General features: G+C 48.7%; 2 protein-coding genes across 14 annotated transcripts; one reads left to right on the top strand and one right to left on the bottom strand.

Annotated features, from left to right (window-relative positions):
- Positions 1–2,959: 2,959 nt before the first annotated feature.
- Positions 2,960–7,237, bottom strand: LOC123145778 (uncharacterized). 12 transcript variants are annotated; one of them, XM_044565269.1, is made up of 6 exons: positions 5,975–7,237; positions 5,641–5,709; positions 5,452–5,526; positions 5,184–5,265; positions 5,028–5,076; positions 2,960–3,322 (listed from the first exon to the last, which is right to left on the bottom strand). In XM_044565269.1, coding segments are annotated over exons 1-6 (351 nt in total). In that variant the 5' UTR covers positions 6,050–7,237; the 3' UTR covers positions 2,960–3,321. The 12 variants fall into 12 exon arrangements, 6 of the variants coding, with proteins under 6 accessions (XP_044421204.1, XP_044421201.1, XP_044421205.1 ...); XM_044565266.1 differs by having other exon boundaries at positions 5,401–5,526; XR_006472442.1 differs by having other exon boundaries at positions 2,960–5,265; positions 5,975–6,022; positions 6,560–7,237.
- Positions 7,238–9,540: 2,303 nt separating this feature from the next.
- On the top strand, positions 9,541–15,315 carry LOC123145779 (uncharacterized). 2 transcript variants are annotated; one of them, XM_044565272.1, is made up of 4 exons: positions 9,541–10,160; positions 13,237–14,542; positions 14,767–14,853; positions 14,982–15,315. In XM_044565272.1, the coding sequence occupies exons 1-4, from the start codon at positions 9,777–9,779 to the stop codon at positions 15,029–15,031; spliced, it is 1,827 nt and encodes a 608-aa protein (XP_044421207.1). In that variant the 5' UTR covers positions 9,541–9,776; the 3' UTR covers positions 15,032–15,315. The 2 variants fall into 2 exon arrangements, with proteins under 2 accessions (XP_044421207.1, XP_044421206.1); XM_044565271.1 differs by having other exon boundaries at positions 9,550–10,160; positions 13,240–14,542.
- The last annotated feature ends 2,788 nt before the right edge of the window (positions 15,316–18,103 follow it).

The raw sequence follows: 18,103 nt of genomic DNA on the forward strand, positions 1-18,103 counted from the left end.
TTCACATGAATATTAAAGTTACTTTAAAATAGTATTCTCATGTATTCGTGTTGTGTCCTTTTCCAAAAAGATCCAATCGCCCGGTCCTTAGATCTGCGGCAGTGGCATAATTTGTGCACACCGGGGCATCCGAACCCACCAGTGACAAGAGGTCACCATAGTTGATTTCGACACCATTCTAGAGGCAACCTCAAACATGAGCACAACAGCAGGAGGAAGCATCGACAACACTCTACACAAGCCGCCAACAGTGCCACCCTTTCATCCCTCGCCCGATCTACGACGTAGGGACACAACAACACATGAAAGATATGAGTAATTAAGGTGTGGACTAAGGTGATGAAAAATGCCGCTAGGTCTATGACATGTGGGGACCACATAAAACTCACACCGGGGGGAGGGGTTGAAAGCTCCTGGGTCATGTTTGAGCCTATTTCCAGAAAGTTGAGAAGTTGAAGATATTTAATCTACTATACCAAACGGAATCATCAAAATTTTCTCGTACGAAATAATCTCAAATCATCACTATATATCAGCGACCACAAACTGAAGCTTAGTAGGCAGATAAAAACTTCTATTTTGCGACGCATAAAGCGTGGTTGACATTTAGCCCAAGCTTATTTACGGTTACGACCTAGAGAGACTATCGATTTGAATAACACACACAGACAAAAGGGTACCTATTGGCCTGGTATTTTTGCTCTTGGTTGATTTTCCCAACCTTTAGAATGAAATGCAATGACTACGTCATCTTCTTCCTCCCCTCGCATGCGGTCGGCCCACCGTACCGCCACCCCGCCATGCCCCTTGAGACCTCCCTATGGATGTCGCGGCATCCCGTTTCAACCTCAGGGCGCTCCTCCTCTCTCCGAAGCAAATCGATTAATGTAAAAGCGACTTTAGTTGCCTATGATTCAGCAAACGCGGGGACAAAAACATGGGAAACACTATCAATGAGCTGGCTGATGACTCGCGGGTATCCGCCATCTCCGTGGACATCCAATTTGATTTTAATCATGTGGCGCATAGCGCTACGCGAGACGGACCAACAAATTGCAACATTGGGCATGTTGCAAACACAACTTTGTAACACATGCTATGTTGCAAACATACGAAGCCCGAACAAGTAGCCAACACGTATACAACTTGATCGTTTTTTTCATCGAAAAAATTATGCAACATCATCCTTGTTGCAAAATCCTTCTGCAACATCATCTATGTTGCAAAAGGGTGAAAGACGAAAAAAGAAGTTTCTGTAACATAACTTATGTTGCAAAAAAATCAAACGTAGGAATAACATTTAAGAAAGTAACCCTTCACGCTAAAAACGCTTCGGATGGTTTTTCGACGAAGCCGATGTTTCAGAGTGAACATCACAACAATCAACTTGTGTAATTCTCGACGTACAAGTTGGGAAGATCCAATGGCTATTTTCGCGTCAATCGAATGGCCCCAGAAGCGGCCGATGTTTTTGTTGTATCCGCATGCGGACACGTAGCCTCGCCCCAAAAACATCGGCCATCGTACTGGACAAAAGGTGCTGTGTGGGAATAGAAAGAGGACCCAGCGGTCAGGATTTGTCGACCGATAAGTACAAAAGTCCTCGGACGACCAACACGTAGACGCTCGTAAGAGAAAATGGACCTGGCTATGCTGATCACCGGCGAGCCCGGCCGGCCGGGGAGGGTCGTGGGAATGGGGGGTCATGCATGCATGCCTACCTACCCTGCCCGCGGCGGCTGCCTGGTAGCTTGTCCGACGTGTTCCGGGGCAGCGATTCAGAGCACTGGTTTCTGGTCCAACCTTCACAACTCATCGCCGTCCGGCCCGGCCGGTCCACATCCATGTTCATTCTCGAATTGATTAGTTTGGCCACTGCCGTCGAGCCTGCCTAGCCCTGCCGCTTCGTCGTGCGATGCAGACAGTGGCATACATGCTACTCCTAGAATGGTACTCCATGGATCCATCCTAGACGAAGGCACGCTACGCGCGAAGTGGTACTACTAGCAATTCCTATCAGCAGTGACCTTCATAAAAGCAGTTCTTGTGCAAACTGCACCAGTGCGGCAGGCACTGCACTGCATTCTCGTGATGGCTGACGGGAGAAAGATCGATCGGCCAGCAGCAGCAGCAGCTTAAAGGCGACGTTGCAGGCTACGGCCGGGTGGTACATGCAGACGCAGGCACTCACGCAGACCGGCCGGCAGGCGTCCACCGGGGACCGGCGGCACGGCAGCCTCGATCTATCAGCGACGAGACGCATCGGGGCGTAAATGCCCTGGCTGCATGTCCCCGGCCGTAGGTACATGCAGAGAGCACGCAGGCAGGCGGTTATCTCTGTCTCGTTCCAACGGCAGGTAATTGAAGGCGACGTCGCAGGGGCTACGGGTAGTGGTGCATGCAGATAGTCACGCCGGCCGGCGTCGAGCGGGGACACGCACTGACCGGCGGTTAACGGCAGCCAACTGCCTGGCCTGGCTGCATGCATGCATGCATCGGGTGCCCCTGCACCACTGCACGGCATGCGTGCCTGCCTGCGTAAATGAAAGATGGTGAATGCATGCGCATGCACCGCAGAGAGGTGCCCAGAGAAGATCGAGGAGCAAAATGCTCGATCAGACTGATCGAGTGGTTCTTTTTCTGTACGTTGCAACGTTCTATTTTCGTTATGTTGGAGCACGAGACAGAGCGCGCGTACTGGCCGGCGCGAGGTGAAGAGACGGCCGGGGGTCCTTGTCGTCTGCGACAGCATGCTTCCAAGCCACCAGAGTGAACTAGACAGGAAGTGCGGCTTGCCGCACCCCACCCGCACCCGCCATAGCCAGCATCCGGGTAAGGCATGATTTATATTTCATAAGTTAAGAAAAACAAAAATGTCCAGAGTACCAAAGTCTATTACATATCAATAGTGCGTTTTCATAGGAAATGCAACATGGTATATCAAAAGGAGGTTCAATAATTATACCAACAAACGTCACAACTAATTATTACTCTACCATCCAGATGATGAGTCACAGGAATAGGAAGTGTATGAACAATATAGCATAGCTTATATGTGCACAGTAAGTCACGCATGAAGCGAGTTTACATAACCGATACAACTCATTCAATCAGGACTATTGATTATGGAAGCACAGAAGTCGAGTTTGTAAAGTGCCCAATTCACCTGCAAAGAGGGGCAATCTCGGGCAAGCCCACATAGACCATTCCACTACATGGTAGAGATCAGGTGCACAATGTAAGAATGCCTGATGGTGTCGGGGCTCGCCTCTATAACCCAACATACTTGACCTCCCTCCAACAGCCTCTTGAGTTCACCAATCTACAACAAAACCAGCCCCATAAGAGCACATAATCACACCAAATGGCAAGGTAAGTATTCCCTGGCAAGTAGTGGACCAGAAAACTCTGACTGGAGCTACATGATATTAGATGCAACTTTTCATCTCAACCATATGCGAATACTGATGGAAGATGCAATACTTATTAGGCACATGTAGAATGAGGTATCAAAAGAGCAAGTGGTACAGAAAAGAAGTGAACCAACATGATAAAAGAGGGCAAAGTGTTATGGCAGACCTTTTATTTTCAAAGAGTTGATGAGCTGGAGACCATATAATTTTGAAGGTCTAACCAACCGTGCATACCATGGTTTCGTGCTTGGAACTCTCTAAGCATTATAAGTGCGGTCAATATAAAATTGTAGAGCACTTGCAACCAAGAAAAACATGTAAACATGACCCAAACAATATAAAAGTAAATCCGACCTCACCAATTGAATCTCAAACCCTGGTAACATTCTTAAAACAATAAATCGTTTACAATATATTGCAATTTGAACCACTAATTGTTTCGAACATTAGGCAATTTCTTAGAGCACTCCCATATCAATTTGAATCACTAATTTATGTTGTGTGATGGGAAACACTGATTTAGAAGATATAACAATGTTTGATTTGAAATCATATATGCTAAGGCATCACATCAACACAAGTAAGGCCTGGGCAGTTTCTACTTGGTTCCTCTGCTTAAAACTCTCACACAATAAACAACACAATGTTTGTTAGCAGCTAAAGGCTCTCCCGGAAAGAAGGAAAAAAAACATTGCTACATGATCTTACATTCATAGGCATCATATGCAGAGTATCTTATAAGTTGTACAAAACAAACAACAACACACTACAGTAGATACGCATGCGCAATGAGACCCCAAGCTATAGGACCGGTAGCTTGGTTTAAGTTACTTTGAGGAAAAAGACATCCGGTTCTTCGCCTCAAAATGATTTGCCTGTATGAATATCAGAATATGGTTCTGAAACCATGGTACTTAACTGGTTAGTACGTTTTATCATCATATTAATTCAATTGCTCTGAGAATGCAAAAGGGTAACCAATAACTGGAAGAACCATATATTCGGCTTCCGCCATGTCAATGTTTAATTGATTGGGCCATATACAAGCCTTTTACCACGGGTTGTTCCTTTATTTTGCTTCAGGGTAGACAGGAATGCCATAAACGTGTGCTTAGCACTGTTTGCTAAGGAAGGGAAACAGAGGCTAGGCGTGGTATTTATCAGCGATTCCGGTATCTAAACCAGAAATCCATAATATCTGTAAGACCAAATCAACTAAACCGCATGTCCGCATGTGTATTATTTAACCATGCGGAAGTTTCTTTTAAAAATGCACTTTCAACAAAATGATTAATGGACCATCACACGTACTGATCGTTATCAGAATCAGAAATTCCGACAGACTTCGCCAAGGTGCAGCTAGGAGGATCAGAAAGTCCAACAGAAAGATCACCCGGATATAAAATCGAAAGGTCTTGGACAGCAGCAATAGTTCAATCATAAACTGAGCTATTTATGATTGAAACTGCAATCTAACTATTCTGATATGATGGCAGTCAAAACTAAATTACTATTAGTCAATCATGAACTATATGCACTACATAGATACCCTGAGAATGTACATACAGGTGCGACAGATTGGTAATATAATAAGGTGAGGAAGAAACATGCTACCAAGTCCGTGGCAGCCTGCAGTGTAACATGATCACCTCACTGTCCATCTCTAGTTGGTTCAGTAATAAGCATAAAAATGTACGAACAGTTCATCCTTCCACTCTAATTGATAAATATTTACTGGTAAATAAATAGTGAAAAGGAGCAGGCACCGACTTTGGCATCTTCTTAAGATATTCTCTGTAATCCATAGGGACATATCCAGTATATACCTCATGATGAGCCAATGAGATTCAAGCTGTGAATGAAAATACACTAATGTGAGAACAAAGGATCTGACAAGGATTTTTTTTTATCTTCTCCGGTAACAACAGAAAAAAGATACACCCAATTCTCATAGACGTATATATCTAGCAATTAAAATCATTCTTACGGTTACTGTGAGAAGGACCCTGATAAAAGTAGCCACTTTGATAATACTAACATGCTTCACCAGCTGTTGCCGTACAAATATACGGTGTTCAGGAGTTCGGTAAAATTGAACAGACGACGCCCAAAACTGTTTAAAATGGAGATTTGGAAAGAGGTAAGTACTTGCAGAGTAAGTTTTGTACTGAATACCAAACATGCTATTCTCAAAATGTAAACAGAAAATCAAATCCCATAAATAAACCTGACAATTGCCGTCTCCGTTGAATTTTGAGCTCAACCAAGCCGTACAGCACCAACCTAAGTAAGGGATCTATATTGGAATAAAATGACAAACAATCAGAAAAACCTAACACATAGCACAGAAAATTGTGTGCAGATTTATGGGACAAATAATATTTACTGATGCTTAAAACAACTATATATTCACTCAAATGATATTCAGTACAGTATCATCAAAAAGGTATTAGTAACAGGTTCATAAGACTAATGCCGGAAGACATGCAAGTGAATGAGTTTCTTGATCATCGATGGGCGGGACCGACAAATGTGGCTGGTTCAAGTAGGAGGGAGCTTACACCGGCATTCTCAAGAGGCGTGAAGCAGCTGCTAGGTGCGCCCAAGCACTGGAAAGGCAAGGAATCATCAACCATGGTTTCCCTTGTGCCACAAATGAAACAAAAAAATCCATAAATACTTCTGTTGCAAAGAGACTGTATCTACATTAGTATATGTGCAGATGACTATTTCCTTATATCGCATCATATCAACTCAATCCAATAATTTCAAATCCAAATGATGTGAGGCACACCATTGTTTACGACAGAAGTTTAAATCATTCCCTTACTTTGAAAGAATTTAGTTATCATTAAAAACACTTCTCAAAAATCTGAAGCTCGCCCTCATCTATTGTATTATCTATCCCTCGTATCCACTTGTATATTATTTATCCCAGCACATGTTACATCAATGAATATCAGTCATCGAGATAAATTCAGTACCAATAAAGTTCAAATAGACAAATCCAGCACCTAAATAATAGATATAAGTTCAGATTGTTTAATGAACCTTTACATTGCACTTTTTATCCCTAGGTAAAATGAAACATCTGTATGAAGTAGACTCTCTTCATCGGATATAAGCAAGTGACACAAGAATCTGACCTTGCAGATACTTGCTATGGTCAAGTGGATCTGAAGATTACACAGTTTGTCATCACCTCATATAGTCTTGATCCAACTGCTGGTGTACCTCGTCACCTTCGAGCCAGTACCCACCAGGTGGCGACCTGCAAGCCAATACATGGAAAAAGCAAAGGTCAGAGAAGGGGGGGGGGGTCAACCTAATGAAGTGGAGACGGAGGCCTAAGTTGGAGGCGGCAGAGCACTGGCCATGGCCACCGCATGATGTAGAAGGCCAGCGTCGATCTTGCAGAACAGACAACATGTGCTGCACAGTGGATCTGAAGCTGCCATGAGCCGCTCACTGACGAGGGAAAGAGGGCCGAGCAGATGCAGGAGCTGCAGCCTCCGCTTCTCCAGGCGATGGGGACGCACGAGCTCAATGGGGGAGCAGCGACGCGGAGTAGCTGCGGTGGCGAGCCGTGCTCCTCCCGGTGAGCACCGAGATGGCGAGGAGGAGGAGGCGATGCGACGACGCGAGGGCGAGCGGAAGCGACGACCCGAGGGCGAGCAGAGGTGGCGACGCGGCAGGAAGCGGAGGCGGCGGCGCGGCAGGGAGCGGAGGCGGCGGCGCGACAGGGAGTGGAGGCTGGTGGTTAGGGTTAGGGTTTGGAGAGGAGATCGAGAGAGGCAGAGCCGAGCTGAGAAGCGCGTGCGCTGGAGGAGGCAGCGTTCTCTCCACAGGAGTGGCTGCCTTTTATACACTTGTACGGGAAACGACATAAATGCCCTCGGTGGCCACCCAATTTTACAGGCGGTGGCGTGAATGTTGCTACACTATTTGTTACTGTTCATTGTAGCAGTAACCGGATTCGATCCAATGGCCCAATTCATCCGAAGGAGAGATTGTACGGTCCAAAACGCATCAAAAATCCGATCCGACGGCCGACAGTCGCTGAGCTCTGAGAGAGCTCATGTTCTCCCTAGATACTTAAATCAGGATTGCAAAAAACCACCACATTTTAAGTTATGTTCTGAAATTGCCACCACATTTCTTGGCCGCACCAAAAATCTACCGTTTTTCTTGCTAAAATTCTCAATAAACACTAATGACCGGTTTGAAGTGATTAATCTGATTTCTGACATGTCGGGCCCGCTGTAAGTGCTGACGTGGCACAAAATTGTCAAGATCTTTTGTTGACCTGTTAAGTTAGACGGAGGGCCCATCTGTCAGCACCTTTATCTCTTCCAAACCTTCTTCTCTTTGGAGGCTTTCCATCAAACAACTTGGGTGCATCCAACACTGCCGGCGCCCTCAAGCTCGCGCCGCTGCATGGCCGGCCAGCTACTGCCGCACCGAGGGTGCTGTCCCCGAGCCGCATGGCCGCTGCCTCCATGTAGGTCGTCTCGCACCGCCTGGCGAGCCATTCCGAAGCTGCACGGCCGCCGCCTCCGTGCAAGTTGTCCCGAGCAGCTGCGCGTGAAGCTGCCGCCCAACGGCAGGCAGGGCCGCTGCCGACAGCTTGCGCGCGACGACAACTGGTCGTCCTTGTCCGGGAGCTCGCGTGCGCTGCTCTGGCAGCCTGTCCGGCGCCGTCCCATGCATCGAGCTGCTCCGAACGACGGCATAGGGGTAGGAAGTGGCATGGCCTAGTGAGCAGCCGACCGCCTCGCCGCGCACCAGAGGAGGGCGACAGAGCTCGTTGGGACAGGGAGGGGAGGGGCCGCGTCACGGGAGCCACCGAATCCAGCGTGGGGTGGTGTAGGGCGGGATGCGCGGCGGCGGATCTTGCCGGCGCTGGGAGGGAGAAGAGATGGGGGAAGGTGGATGGCTTGATAGGAGAGCAAGTAGGTGGGGCGGCGCTGGAAAAGGAGGTAGTGGGGCGGCGCCGTCCATGAAGTAGAGGATGCGGGGAGCCGCCGGCCATGCGCGAGAGGTGGGGCATGGTCGCGGGGCATTTTCTTCGTAGTCAACGCAAACAGTGTTAACATGTGTGCCAGGTGGACCTGACCTGCGGGCCCAACATGTCAGAAATCAGATTAATCACATCAAACCGGTCATTAGTGTTTATTGAGAATTTTAGCAAGAAAAACGGTAGATTTTTGGGGCGGCCAAAAAATGTGGTGGCAATTCCGCAACTTAACTTCAAATGTGGTGGTTTTTTGCAATTCACTCAAGCTACTACCACAGGAGATCTGTTTTATTCCCATGTCCGCGTGTTCGCGTGCCAATCAGATTGGTGTACCACCTGGTTTCACTGAGCCACCGTGACATGCGAAATTTTCAGAGCTGACAAAATACTAGTAGAACTGTATGGGATTAGTTTCAGATTGGTGTACCACCTGGTTTCACTGAGCCACCGTGACATGCGAAATTTTCAGAGCTGACAAAATACTAGTAGAACTGTATGGGATTAGTTAGTTTATGGGCGTGACAGTCAAGTGATATAGTATGTAGGAAGAAAAAAACTGAAAATATTTTTTTCACGAGTCTCCATGCAAAATCAAAGAAAGATAGCATAGACTGAGACATAACGAAGTCTCAGTCGACTGAGACTTAGCAAAATTGTTAGTTTATTATACCCCTCGCAAAAAAAAGTTAGTTTATACCGAATGCGTACACGTAAACTCCTTCAACTAAACTATACATATCCATCAATCCATGTGTCTTGTTTTAGAAGGGATACTAATGTGCATATCCACCTAGTTTTTTTAGGCACATCCACATGATTCGGTGCGTTCTTATCCGGAGATATCTACGACCTTGGACATCGATCGATCGGTGGAAGTTGGTCAGGAAATGATCCATCCATCCATCCACACCCGATTAGATGACGGCGAGTTCGAGACGAAGAAATTAAATCGGATACTACATACGTATGATTGGATCATGGATTACGTACGTATACGCGATCTGGCTACACCGATATACACAGATAGTGGCTACATCGCGGTCGACGTCACCCAACCTTTGGACCTGGCCCGATCGACCACCCCAAGAAATACCCCGAGCGCGAGCCCGGCCGCTTGGCTTGCCCGGCGCGCAACGGTCGATCGAGCCCGCACACGCACGCTCCCGCGGGTCGCGACCGACACCGGCCGATCTGACCGAGTGCATGCGCCCACGACGCCCGCCCGCCCGTCTTCCTTCCGGCGCGCCTTCCCCTTAATTCCCCTTGGATCCTCGAGACGAGAGTCAAACCAAATCCACAAGCCCAAACGCACGTCGCCGAAAGCAGGGCCCCTCCGCCTCGCCGCCATGACGCCGCGCGACGGCGCCGTGGACCTGTGGGCGATGGCCGCCGAGCTGGAGCGGCAGTTCGCCGGCTACAAGCAGCGCCTGGCCTCCTCCGGGAGGATCAGCAGCCTCGTCGCCGACGACGACGCCCACGTCCTCGTCCTCGCCGCCGCCCCCGACGACGACCGCGTCGAGGAGGAGGAGGAGGAGTACGCGGCGGTCGGAGGCGTGCGGGGGAGGATGTACGAGGCGTACACGCGGCGGCGGGACGAGCGGCTGCGGTCCGTGTGGCGCGCGCGCATGGAGCGCAAGGAGGCCGAGGTCATGGCGCTCTGGGCGCAGCTGGACGCCCGCGGCGGCGGCGGCCCGGCCGCCGCGGAGGACGTCGACGGCGCGGCCGGAGAGGTAGGTAATTCCGTTACCGCTCGTTCCGCCGATGACTTTCTGTGCGGTCGCTGTCACGACACGTACGTGCGTGCCTTGCCGTCCGTGGTTTCCTATCTTGGTCGACCCCTTCAAAGTTGAAACACACGTCGTTTTTAGCGCATTTTCACGTCGTTCTTGGGACCGAACAGCTCGGCGTTGGGGCTCTGCGTACTCCTCTTCACACGCCATTTCCCCCCATTCAATTCATACGGCATTTCTATCTGAATTAAGTGGTGAAAGTGATGCACGCTATCTCCCGCGCCCATGCATGCAGCCTAGCTATTTTGTTTGCTTGTGTTTTATGCATGGCGTTGATTAGACGGTGGTTGATCCGTCGGTCTGGTTGCGCTTAACTTGATGTTGCACCGCCGTACGGCTGCACCGGCGGCAGACGTGACGTGACGCCTTCCGGTTTTCTCATGCCGTGGGCTGTTAACCCCTGGCCAGGCGACAACACACACGCACGCACCGACGTCGGCGCAATTCTGGTAGCTATACAAAACAAGAGTAAAATCATGCCGTGTGCTGTTTACTCCTGGCCAGGTGCACAATTTAGCCCGGAGCAACAAAGATCTTGTACTACACAATAATTCTGGTAGCTATATAAAAGAAGGAAAACAAGAGTGAAATCATCGAAAAAAATAGATGCGGATTTCGTGTGAAGTCACGCTTTCGGCCTGACCACGATCAGCATGTTGGCGGCCTGCAGTGCCCTTCCGTACGTGTCCACGGTGAATTGAAGGCGTTCACCCCGTCCGCATGCCACATGCACATAGTAGGAGTGGAGGGGCATGTAGAAGAATAGTCGCCAAAAGGAGGAGTCCCGCTTTGGCTTCGTGTCGGCTGCCGAAAGCTTGCAGCCTTCGTGCTTGCCATGTACTGTCGGTCAACCCTTAGCCTGTCGCAGATACTGTCGGCGTCACAATCAAACTAGGCTCCACCTCGTGACATATCACACGTGTTGACTTTCAAAACGATCATATAAGTATAAGACCACCCACAGTAGGAATAACATAGATGGTAACATCACACTTATCTAGCCAAAATAGATGATGTGGCATGTAATTAATGAAGAAAGAGGGCATGTGGTAACATAGCTAGTTACTTTAACATCACACATATCAAGGAAAGACGAGTCTACAACCTAATAAATGAAATGATGCATGAGACAACACATATGTTACTATCCACTGTGGAGCCTAATAACATATGGATGTTACTACTCTAAGTTACTCTCCACTGTGACTAGTCTAAGAGTATGCTGTTGTGAAAATGCTTTTAATAATAAATGTCATAGTTTTCTATTACTCCGTCGCTTGGGCGTGCTACGGCATCTCCAACGGCAATCACTAAACAGACCTCCTCAAATGCCAGACGACCAGCTGGGCGAAGGCCCTCCAACGGTATCCTTTATAATTGGATTGTAGGGTGGGTCAGACGAGGCGAGAGGACAAAAAGATGAGTGGGAGGTGTGCTTCAACTGATAGTGGGCCGGGCGGACCGTCTGGACTCCCCTAGAGCTCCCCTCCCCCCGCCCCCGCCCATGTTTTGGAGCTGGTTTGGAGGATTTCAGACCGCGGACAAATGAGGTGTAGCCTTGGAGGCCTAAAAATGTCTAGACGGTTCAGTTCGGACATATAGGAAAAAATTGATGGACCGGGTTAGAGTAGCACCTAGTACATGACGGAGGTTCGGTCGACGCTAGTGAGCAATATAAGGCAGATGCGATTGCTGGAGGAAGAAGAAGGATGTAAAGATCCGACGGTGGAGAGCTATTTGGTTGATACCAAAAGATTACAGGCATCTACTCCCTCTGGGTCATCTATTTTGGAATGGGGGAGTAATAAATATCCGCATTTGCTAATGCCAAGGTGCAGCGAGCCCAAGTGTTGAACGGGCAGGAGACGGGGCCGGCGAGAGGAAAGTAGAAGCTTGATTGTTGTGGATGTGAGGGCGAGGGAGGGGCTTGTTAGAGCCGGGTAAAGGTCAAGTAAAGGGGATGCTCATGGAGGGGTTGGGTGGACCGTGTGAAGAGGAGACGACTTGGGGAGGACAACGTGGCAATGTGGCGTGGGAGCACCGTCGGTTGCGAGTGGCGGGTCCACTGACATTTGAGGGAGGTTCTTTGAGAAAGAAGACGGTTCGACGTGGATGAAGCCTTCTTAGTCTCTCGATTCACATTCATGAATTCACACAAATTCAACTGAGTGCACGATTTTGCTCATGCTATGCATAATAGTCACTCTCATAAATAGTTGGTCCCTTTTCTGCTTACCAGTAACTAGGAGTATTAAGCTTAGTTTGACATTAATATTTTAAAAACCATGGTAATAAAAAGCCTCAGTATTCTAATGTCTGGCTAATGAATACTTCAATTTCAGAAAACACATTTTTCTCATTTTGGTTAGAAGAAAAAGTTGGAGACGAAGACCTCTTTTAAAAATATACTGTGAAAGTACTACAATATTGAAGATGCTATAATTTACGCCCTCCGTCTCATAATATAAGAGCGTTTAAATATTTACTTGTTACTAATAAAAAAATCAAAAAGGGAAGTGAGCCTAGCTCACTTGGCTAGTGGAGTGGATGTACAACCCAGCCACCCAGGTTCAAGTCCTCACGGGCGTGAATTTGGGTTCTTATTATTTAAAAAAAACTCGCTGTGGGGGGTTTCCCCTACTGCTTTCCTTTCAAAAATAAAAAATCAAAAAGTGTAGCCTACATTCTTCATTAGATCCCTTCTTTTACTCCGATAGTATTGCGGATCACAATCGAAACGCTCTTATATTATGAGACAAAGGGAGTACAAAACTATGCCAAACAGATCAAAGTTTTTAAAAATTTCATTTCTAAAAATATCAAGGTATTTAAAGAAACTCCAAAGATACTTTGCTGACAAATGGAGCCTTTATTTTCGTAAAAAATGCATAATAAAGACGTGTTCTCACTTGTACCCAAAGGTGCATCACCATCTCTCTCTCCCAAAAAAAAGGTGCATCACCATTTGCACCGAGCGTATTGTACAGATTTAATAACTTTAGGCTCCATGGTGCAGCAGGAAGCCGAGGACGGCGGCGAGAGAAGAAGGAGCTCCGACGTGGCTGCTCCGGGCATGGTCTCCGGCAAGAAGCACCCGCGCACCAGGAGGAGCTTCTCGTCGGCCAACTTGGTCAAAAGCACCCGCCCGGACGTCGGGATACGGCGCGCGGTCTCGCAGGAACCACCCGAGCCACCGGCAGGCACCGACGACGGCGCCGGAAGGAAGCACGGACACCGAGCCCGACCAGTGACCGGCGCCGCGCCCAAGCGCAAGGCCTTGTCGGGGAGCAAGGGCGCCTCGGCGAAGGGGCACGGCTCAGTCAGGCAGTCTGGCCCGAAGCCGAAGCCGCCGCGCAGCTTCCCCCGGCCGTCCAGCTCCGGCGGCATGGAGGGTGTCAGGGAGGCAGCGCTGCCGCAGAACGGGAACGTGGCTTCTTCCCCAAGACCGTTCTTGGCGAGTGACAATGGCACTGGCACCCAGAACGCGCGAGCCGCCTCGCCGGCATCAGATGGCGGCGAGGTAGTGGACAGTGCAGCTCCAGCAGTAGATGGCGACGAGCCGGAAGCGAAGAATGGGGAGATCACCGGCGACCCGGAGAGACGCGATGCCGAGGAGATCGTGGTGCGGTCGCCGGAGGCGAAGCTCGGGAACGGAGAGATCACCAGCGACTCGGAGACCGAGCCGAGCTACGTCTTCATCAAGAAGAAGGCCGTCGTCGAGGAGGAGGAAGCCGCGAGGCTCTCTGACGCATTGGCTGGACCAAGATCTGAAGAACCACATATCCAGGTCAGGAATGGCACAGACGATGCAGACGAGGCTCCTACGGCGGCGAATGCCGAAGAAGCGCCGGGGAGGGGAAGCTCCGACTCGGTGTCCTCCATGTCAGGCCGGGTCTCCGCTCCCAGCAGCCCGCCCTCCTGCAGCTCCCGTGCTAAGTCCATCGAGAGGCTGCTCGTGGAGGACGCTGCGCTGCTGCGGAAAAGGCGAGAGGACCAGAGCGCCACCGGAGGGAGGAGCGTCCCGGCGGTATCGACGCCGGGCAGCGCGGGGAGAAGGGCCTACGGCGCGGCGCCGACGACGTCTCCGAGAGGGACGGCGATGGGGTTCAAGAAGAGGTTCCTGAGCTTCGGGAAGAAGAACAGAGGCAGCAGGGAGGGCGCTACCACCGTCATCGTCGACTGCACCTCTCCGGCGATCGACGACGACGATGGCGCGAGCGAGCGGTGGCGGACGGCCGCCGACTCGATCAGGCCCAGGGTGCTGGGCTCCTCCTCGGACGCTGCCTCCGACGACACGGATCAGTATGCCGCCTCGCCACAGGGTAATGAAATGGAACATTTTTGTCACACTTTCCTCTCGTCATTCATTTGCACTGACAGACAGATTCATATATAGCTCATTTTGTACCGATGAAACGGAGAAAGTTTCTGCAGTTTTGCCATGGCAGATTCAAACTTCATTTATACTGATGAAATTAGAATATGAATTGCTAATTTGAATGTGATTTTCTTACTGACTGCTAACGAGTTCTGAATGTTTCTGCAGCATGCTCTCTGCAAATCCTCGTGGCTGCTGCTTCTCCTGCAAAGTCTGAGCTAAGTGAGATAGTTCCATCGGAGAAGTCACCAAAAGGTAACTAGGAGTACAACACACTTATGCTGATGATAGTATGATCTGGATTAATTACCATGATTCTTATGTCTGTTCCGGATCGTACCTCGTTCCTGAATTGCTGATGCTGTCTGATTTTGTTGCTGCAGCTCACCGTTCGTTCTTCTCGCTCCGGTCCTTCAACTGTGGCAGGAGCTAGCTGGATTGACTGGGTTTACCGTATAGCCGCCACTGTAAATCTTAGGATATTAATGGAGTTGGAAAGAAATTTATAGCTGGGTTTGCTCCCTGAAATCTTCTGAACTTTGTGCTTCAGGAGTTGATTGGTTTTAAGAGCATGTGAAATATGTTACTGTTCGTTGATGCAGGGCATCAGTCTGTGCAGTGGTAAACACATTATTTTAACCTGCTGGAACAGTCTATGTAGATCACTCGTTTCTTTTTTTTTTACCACTATGCTGAATTGCTGATGTTGTTTGATTCTGTTGCTGCAGCTCATCGTTCATTTCTTCTCGCTTCGGTAGTTCAACTGTGGCAAGAGCTCCAGCTGAACTGACGAGTTTATCATATAGCGCCATTGTAAATTTTAGGAAATTATTTTGAATGATTTGAAGACTGCTTACCACGTCTGCCACGCGGTAAATTTTACGAAATCAAATCAGAAAGAAATGGCTCGGTTTGTTGCATGAAACCTTTTGAACCAGAATCAGCCCTTGGGCGGCAGGGCCAGAAGGGCGGCAACGCAAGATGGTAAGACCCCGTGCACCTTGATTATAACTTCGCAGTGACAACCTTGATTGAATTTGTTGACACACAACAACCAGTGCTGAAAGACCACTCTTTCGTCTAAGGATGCCTAACTACCACACCGATCATTCGTCGAACTTGATGAGCAAACTGCCATGAAAACTTAGTTGTATTTGCAAATTGCGTAGGAAAACAAACTCGCATGATATATAACTGTGAATAGCGCTACTAATGTTTCTATTTCTGATCATCATATTTGCCATGATATATAGTTGTGCAGAAATGATACACAAGCTTTGAATATTCGCGAAAAATTAGGTTGTGCAGAATTTCTTCTAGAAAGGAATATATTATAATCATCTTTGAAGCCCCTCGCGAGATGACCGTGGATAATGATACTCAATTTGACACAACATCGTTTGGGGAATTCTACGACTCCATTGGGACGGAAGTGCTCCTGGCCTCTGTTGCCGACCATAGTGCAATGGCTTTGTCGAGCAAGCAGATGGGCTATCCTCCAAGGCATCTAACGTCGTGTGAGCAACCCCAAGCACAAGGGATGTTGGGCCGAGGAGATGCTCAATGTCCTTTGGGGAATGGGCACTACCACATGATGCTCGACTAGACAAACGTTGTTAAACCTGGTGTTCGGAGTTGACCCCCACCCCCCAATGGCTTTGTCGTGCAAGCAGAGATGGGCTATCCTACAAGGCCTTCGACGTTGTACGAGCAGTGCCAAGTGTTGACGTATAATGTGCTGTCTAGTCTCTTCCATCAGATCGGTCTTTTGGTTGCATTGGCTAGAGCATGCACTTCTACACCAAGCACACTACCACAAGATGCTCCACTAGACGAACGTTGTTCATCTGGTGGAGTTGACACCCCCTACCCCCGCCCGATGAAAATCTTTTTTTTTTAGAAACATCATCATGAGCTTTTATTATTCACCCCACAGTTGGGATTTTATCAGAGATTACATGCAAGATGCACTCGGGGGGTTCAGACAACCACAAATTACAAAGTTAAGAGCTAACACCTTCTCTAGCTAATAAGTGGGCTCCTCGATTCCCAGATCTAGGAATCCACGAAACCTTAAATCCTTTGAGTGTCCTTCCCAGCAGCTTGATCTCCTCAATGATCGGGCCTGCTGCACTCAGGTTCTTAGTTTGTTCGTTAAGCATTAGTGCAACAGATCGACAATCCACTTCCAGATGCACTTTAGAGGCTCCCCCTTGTACAGCAAACTGCACAGCCTTTTGACTAGCCAGGATCTCAGCGACTTCAGGGTCTGAAACATGAGGGAAAACATAACAGGCTCCTCCCCTAAAAGCACCACCATGGTCCCTAAGTACCACCCCTACGCCGCCACGGTCCTGCAGTTTAGCAACTGATCCGTCTGAGTTTGCTTTGAGCCAGCCTTGCTCCGGTGGGCTCCATCTCACGGCCAGTGCCGGAGAAGGGCGCTTCGGTTGCCTTGTATGAATACTAGCCCATTCTGTCACGTGTTGGTGTACTGATTCAGCTACCAATCTCGGATCAGCAATTCTTTTGCCATCTCTTGCTTCCTTCCGTGCATGCCATAGACCATACATCGCCTGGACCATGAACGCTCTTTATGTGTGAAAAAACTCCATGAACCTACCCCGTGCACAGTGCACTTACAAGAGGAATGATGAGCTCAGCCAAAACGAGCTCGATCTCATCAAGTGTTGTGATAGAAAATGCATCGAGGGAGATTGGTATGAGACCCACATGAGTTGCCATGGTGGTAACAGATACGTCTGCAACGTATTTATAATTTATGAAGTATTTATGCCATCTTTACAACAATTTTATATGGCTTTGGCATGATTTTATTAGAACTAACCCGGACTGACGCTGTTTTCAGCACAACTACCGTGGTGTCATTTTTTTGCAGAATTTTTTTTCTCGAAATGGGCTGAAAATTTACGGTGATTTTTTATGGACCAAAAGAGACCACAAAAGCACCGGGGCTAGGCCAGGAAGTGAATGAGGAGGCCACAAGCCTGGGGGGCGCGCCCACCCCCCTAGGGCGTGCCTCCCGAGCTTGTGGGCCCCTTGGGCATCCCCCTGACTTGTTTCCAACGCCAAAAATTCTTATAAATATGGAAAACCCGAAAAGAATCCTAGATCGAAAGTTCCGCCGCCGCAAGCCTCTGTAGCCACGAAAACCAATCGGGAGCCTGTTCCGGCCGGAGGGGGAAACCATCACCGGAAGCCATTTTCATCATCCCGGCGGTCTCCATGACGAGGAGGAGTAGTTCACCTTCGGGACTGAGGGAATGTACCGGTAGCAATGTGTTATCTCTCTCTCTCTCTCTCTCTCTCTCTCTCTCTCTCTCGTTCGTGTTCTTGATTTGGCACGATTTTGATGTACCGCGAGCTTTGTTACTATAGTTGGATCATATGGTGTTTCTCCCCCTCTATATTCTTGTGATGAATTGAGTTTTACTTTTGAGGTTTCACTATTATCGGATTGAATACATATGGATTTGAGAACACT

The sequence above is a fragment of the Triticum aestivum genome, chromosome 6D, assembly GCF_018294505.1.
Source record: "Triticum aestivum cultivar Chinese Spring chromosome 6D, IWGSC CS RefSeq v2.1, whole genome shotgun sequence".
NCBI classification, from domain to species: Eukaryota; Viridiplantae; Streptophyta; class Magnoliopsida; order Poales; family Poaceae; genus Triticum; species Triticum aestivum.

Coding starts and splice junctions, on each gene's coding strand:
- LOC123145779 (XM_044565272.1), top strand. CDS start 9,777: ATGACGCCGCGCGACGGCGCCGTGGACCTGTGGGCGATGGCCGCCGAG. Junction 10,161..13,236: donor TCGACGGCGCGGCCGGAGAG/GTAGGTAATTCC, acceptor TCCATGGTGCAG/CAGGAAGCCGAGGACGGCGG. Junction 14,543..14,766: donor GTATGCCGCCTCGCCACAGG/GTAATGAAATGG, acceptor ATGTTTCTGCAG/CATGCTCTCTGCAAATCCTC.
- LOC123145778 (XM_044565265.1), bottom strand. CDS start 6,049: ATGGTTGATGATTCCTTGCCTTTCCAGTGCTTGGGCGCACCTAGCAGC. Junction 5,527..5,640: donor ACGGAGACGGCAATTGTCAG/GTTTATTTATGG, acceptor CATTTTAAACAG/TTTTGGGCGTCGTCTGTTCA. Junction 5,266..5,400: donor GGGTCCTTCTCACAGTAACC/GTAAGAATGATT, acceptor TTTCATTCACAG/CTTGAATCTCATTGGCTCAT.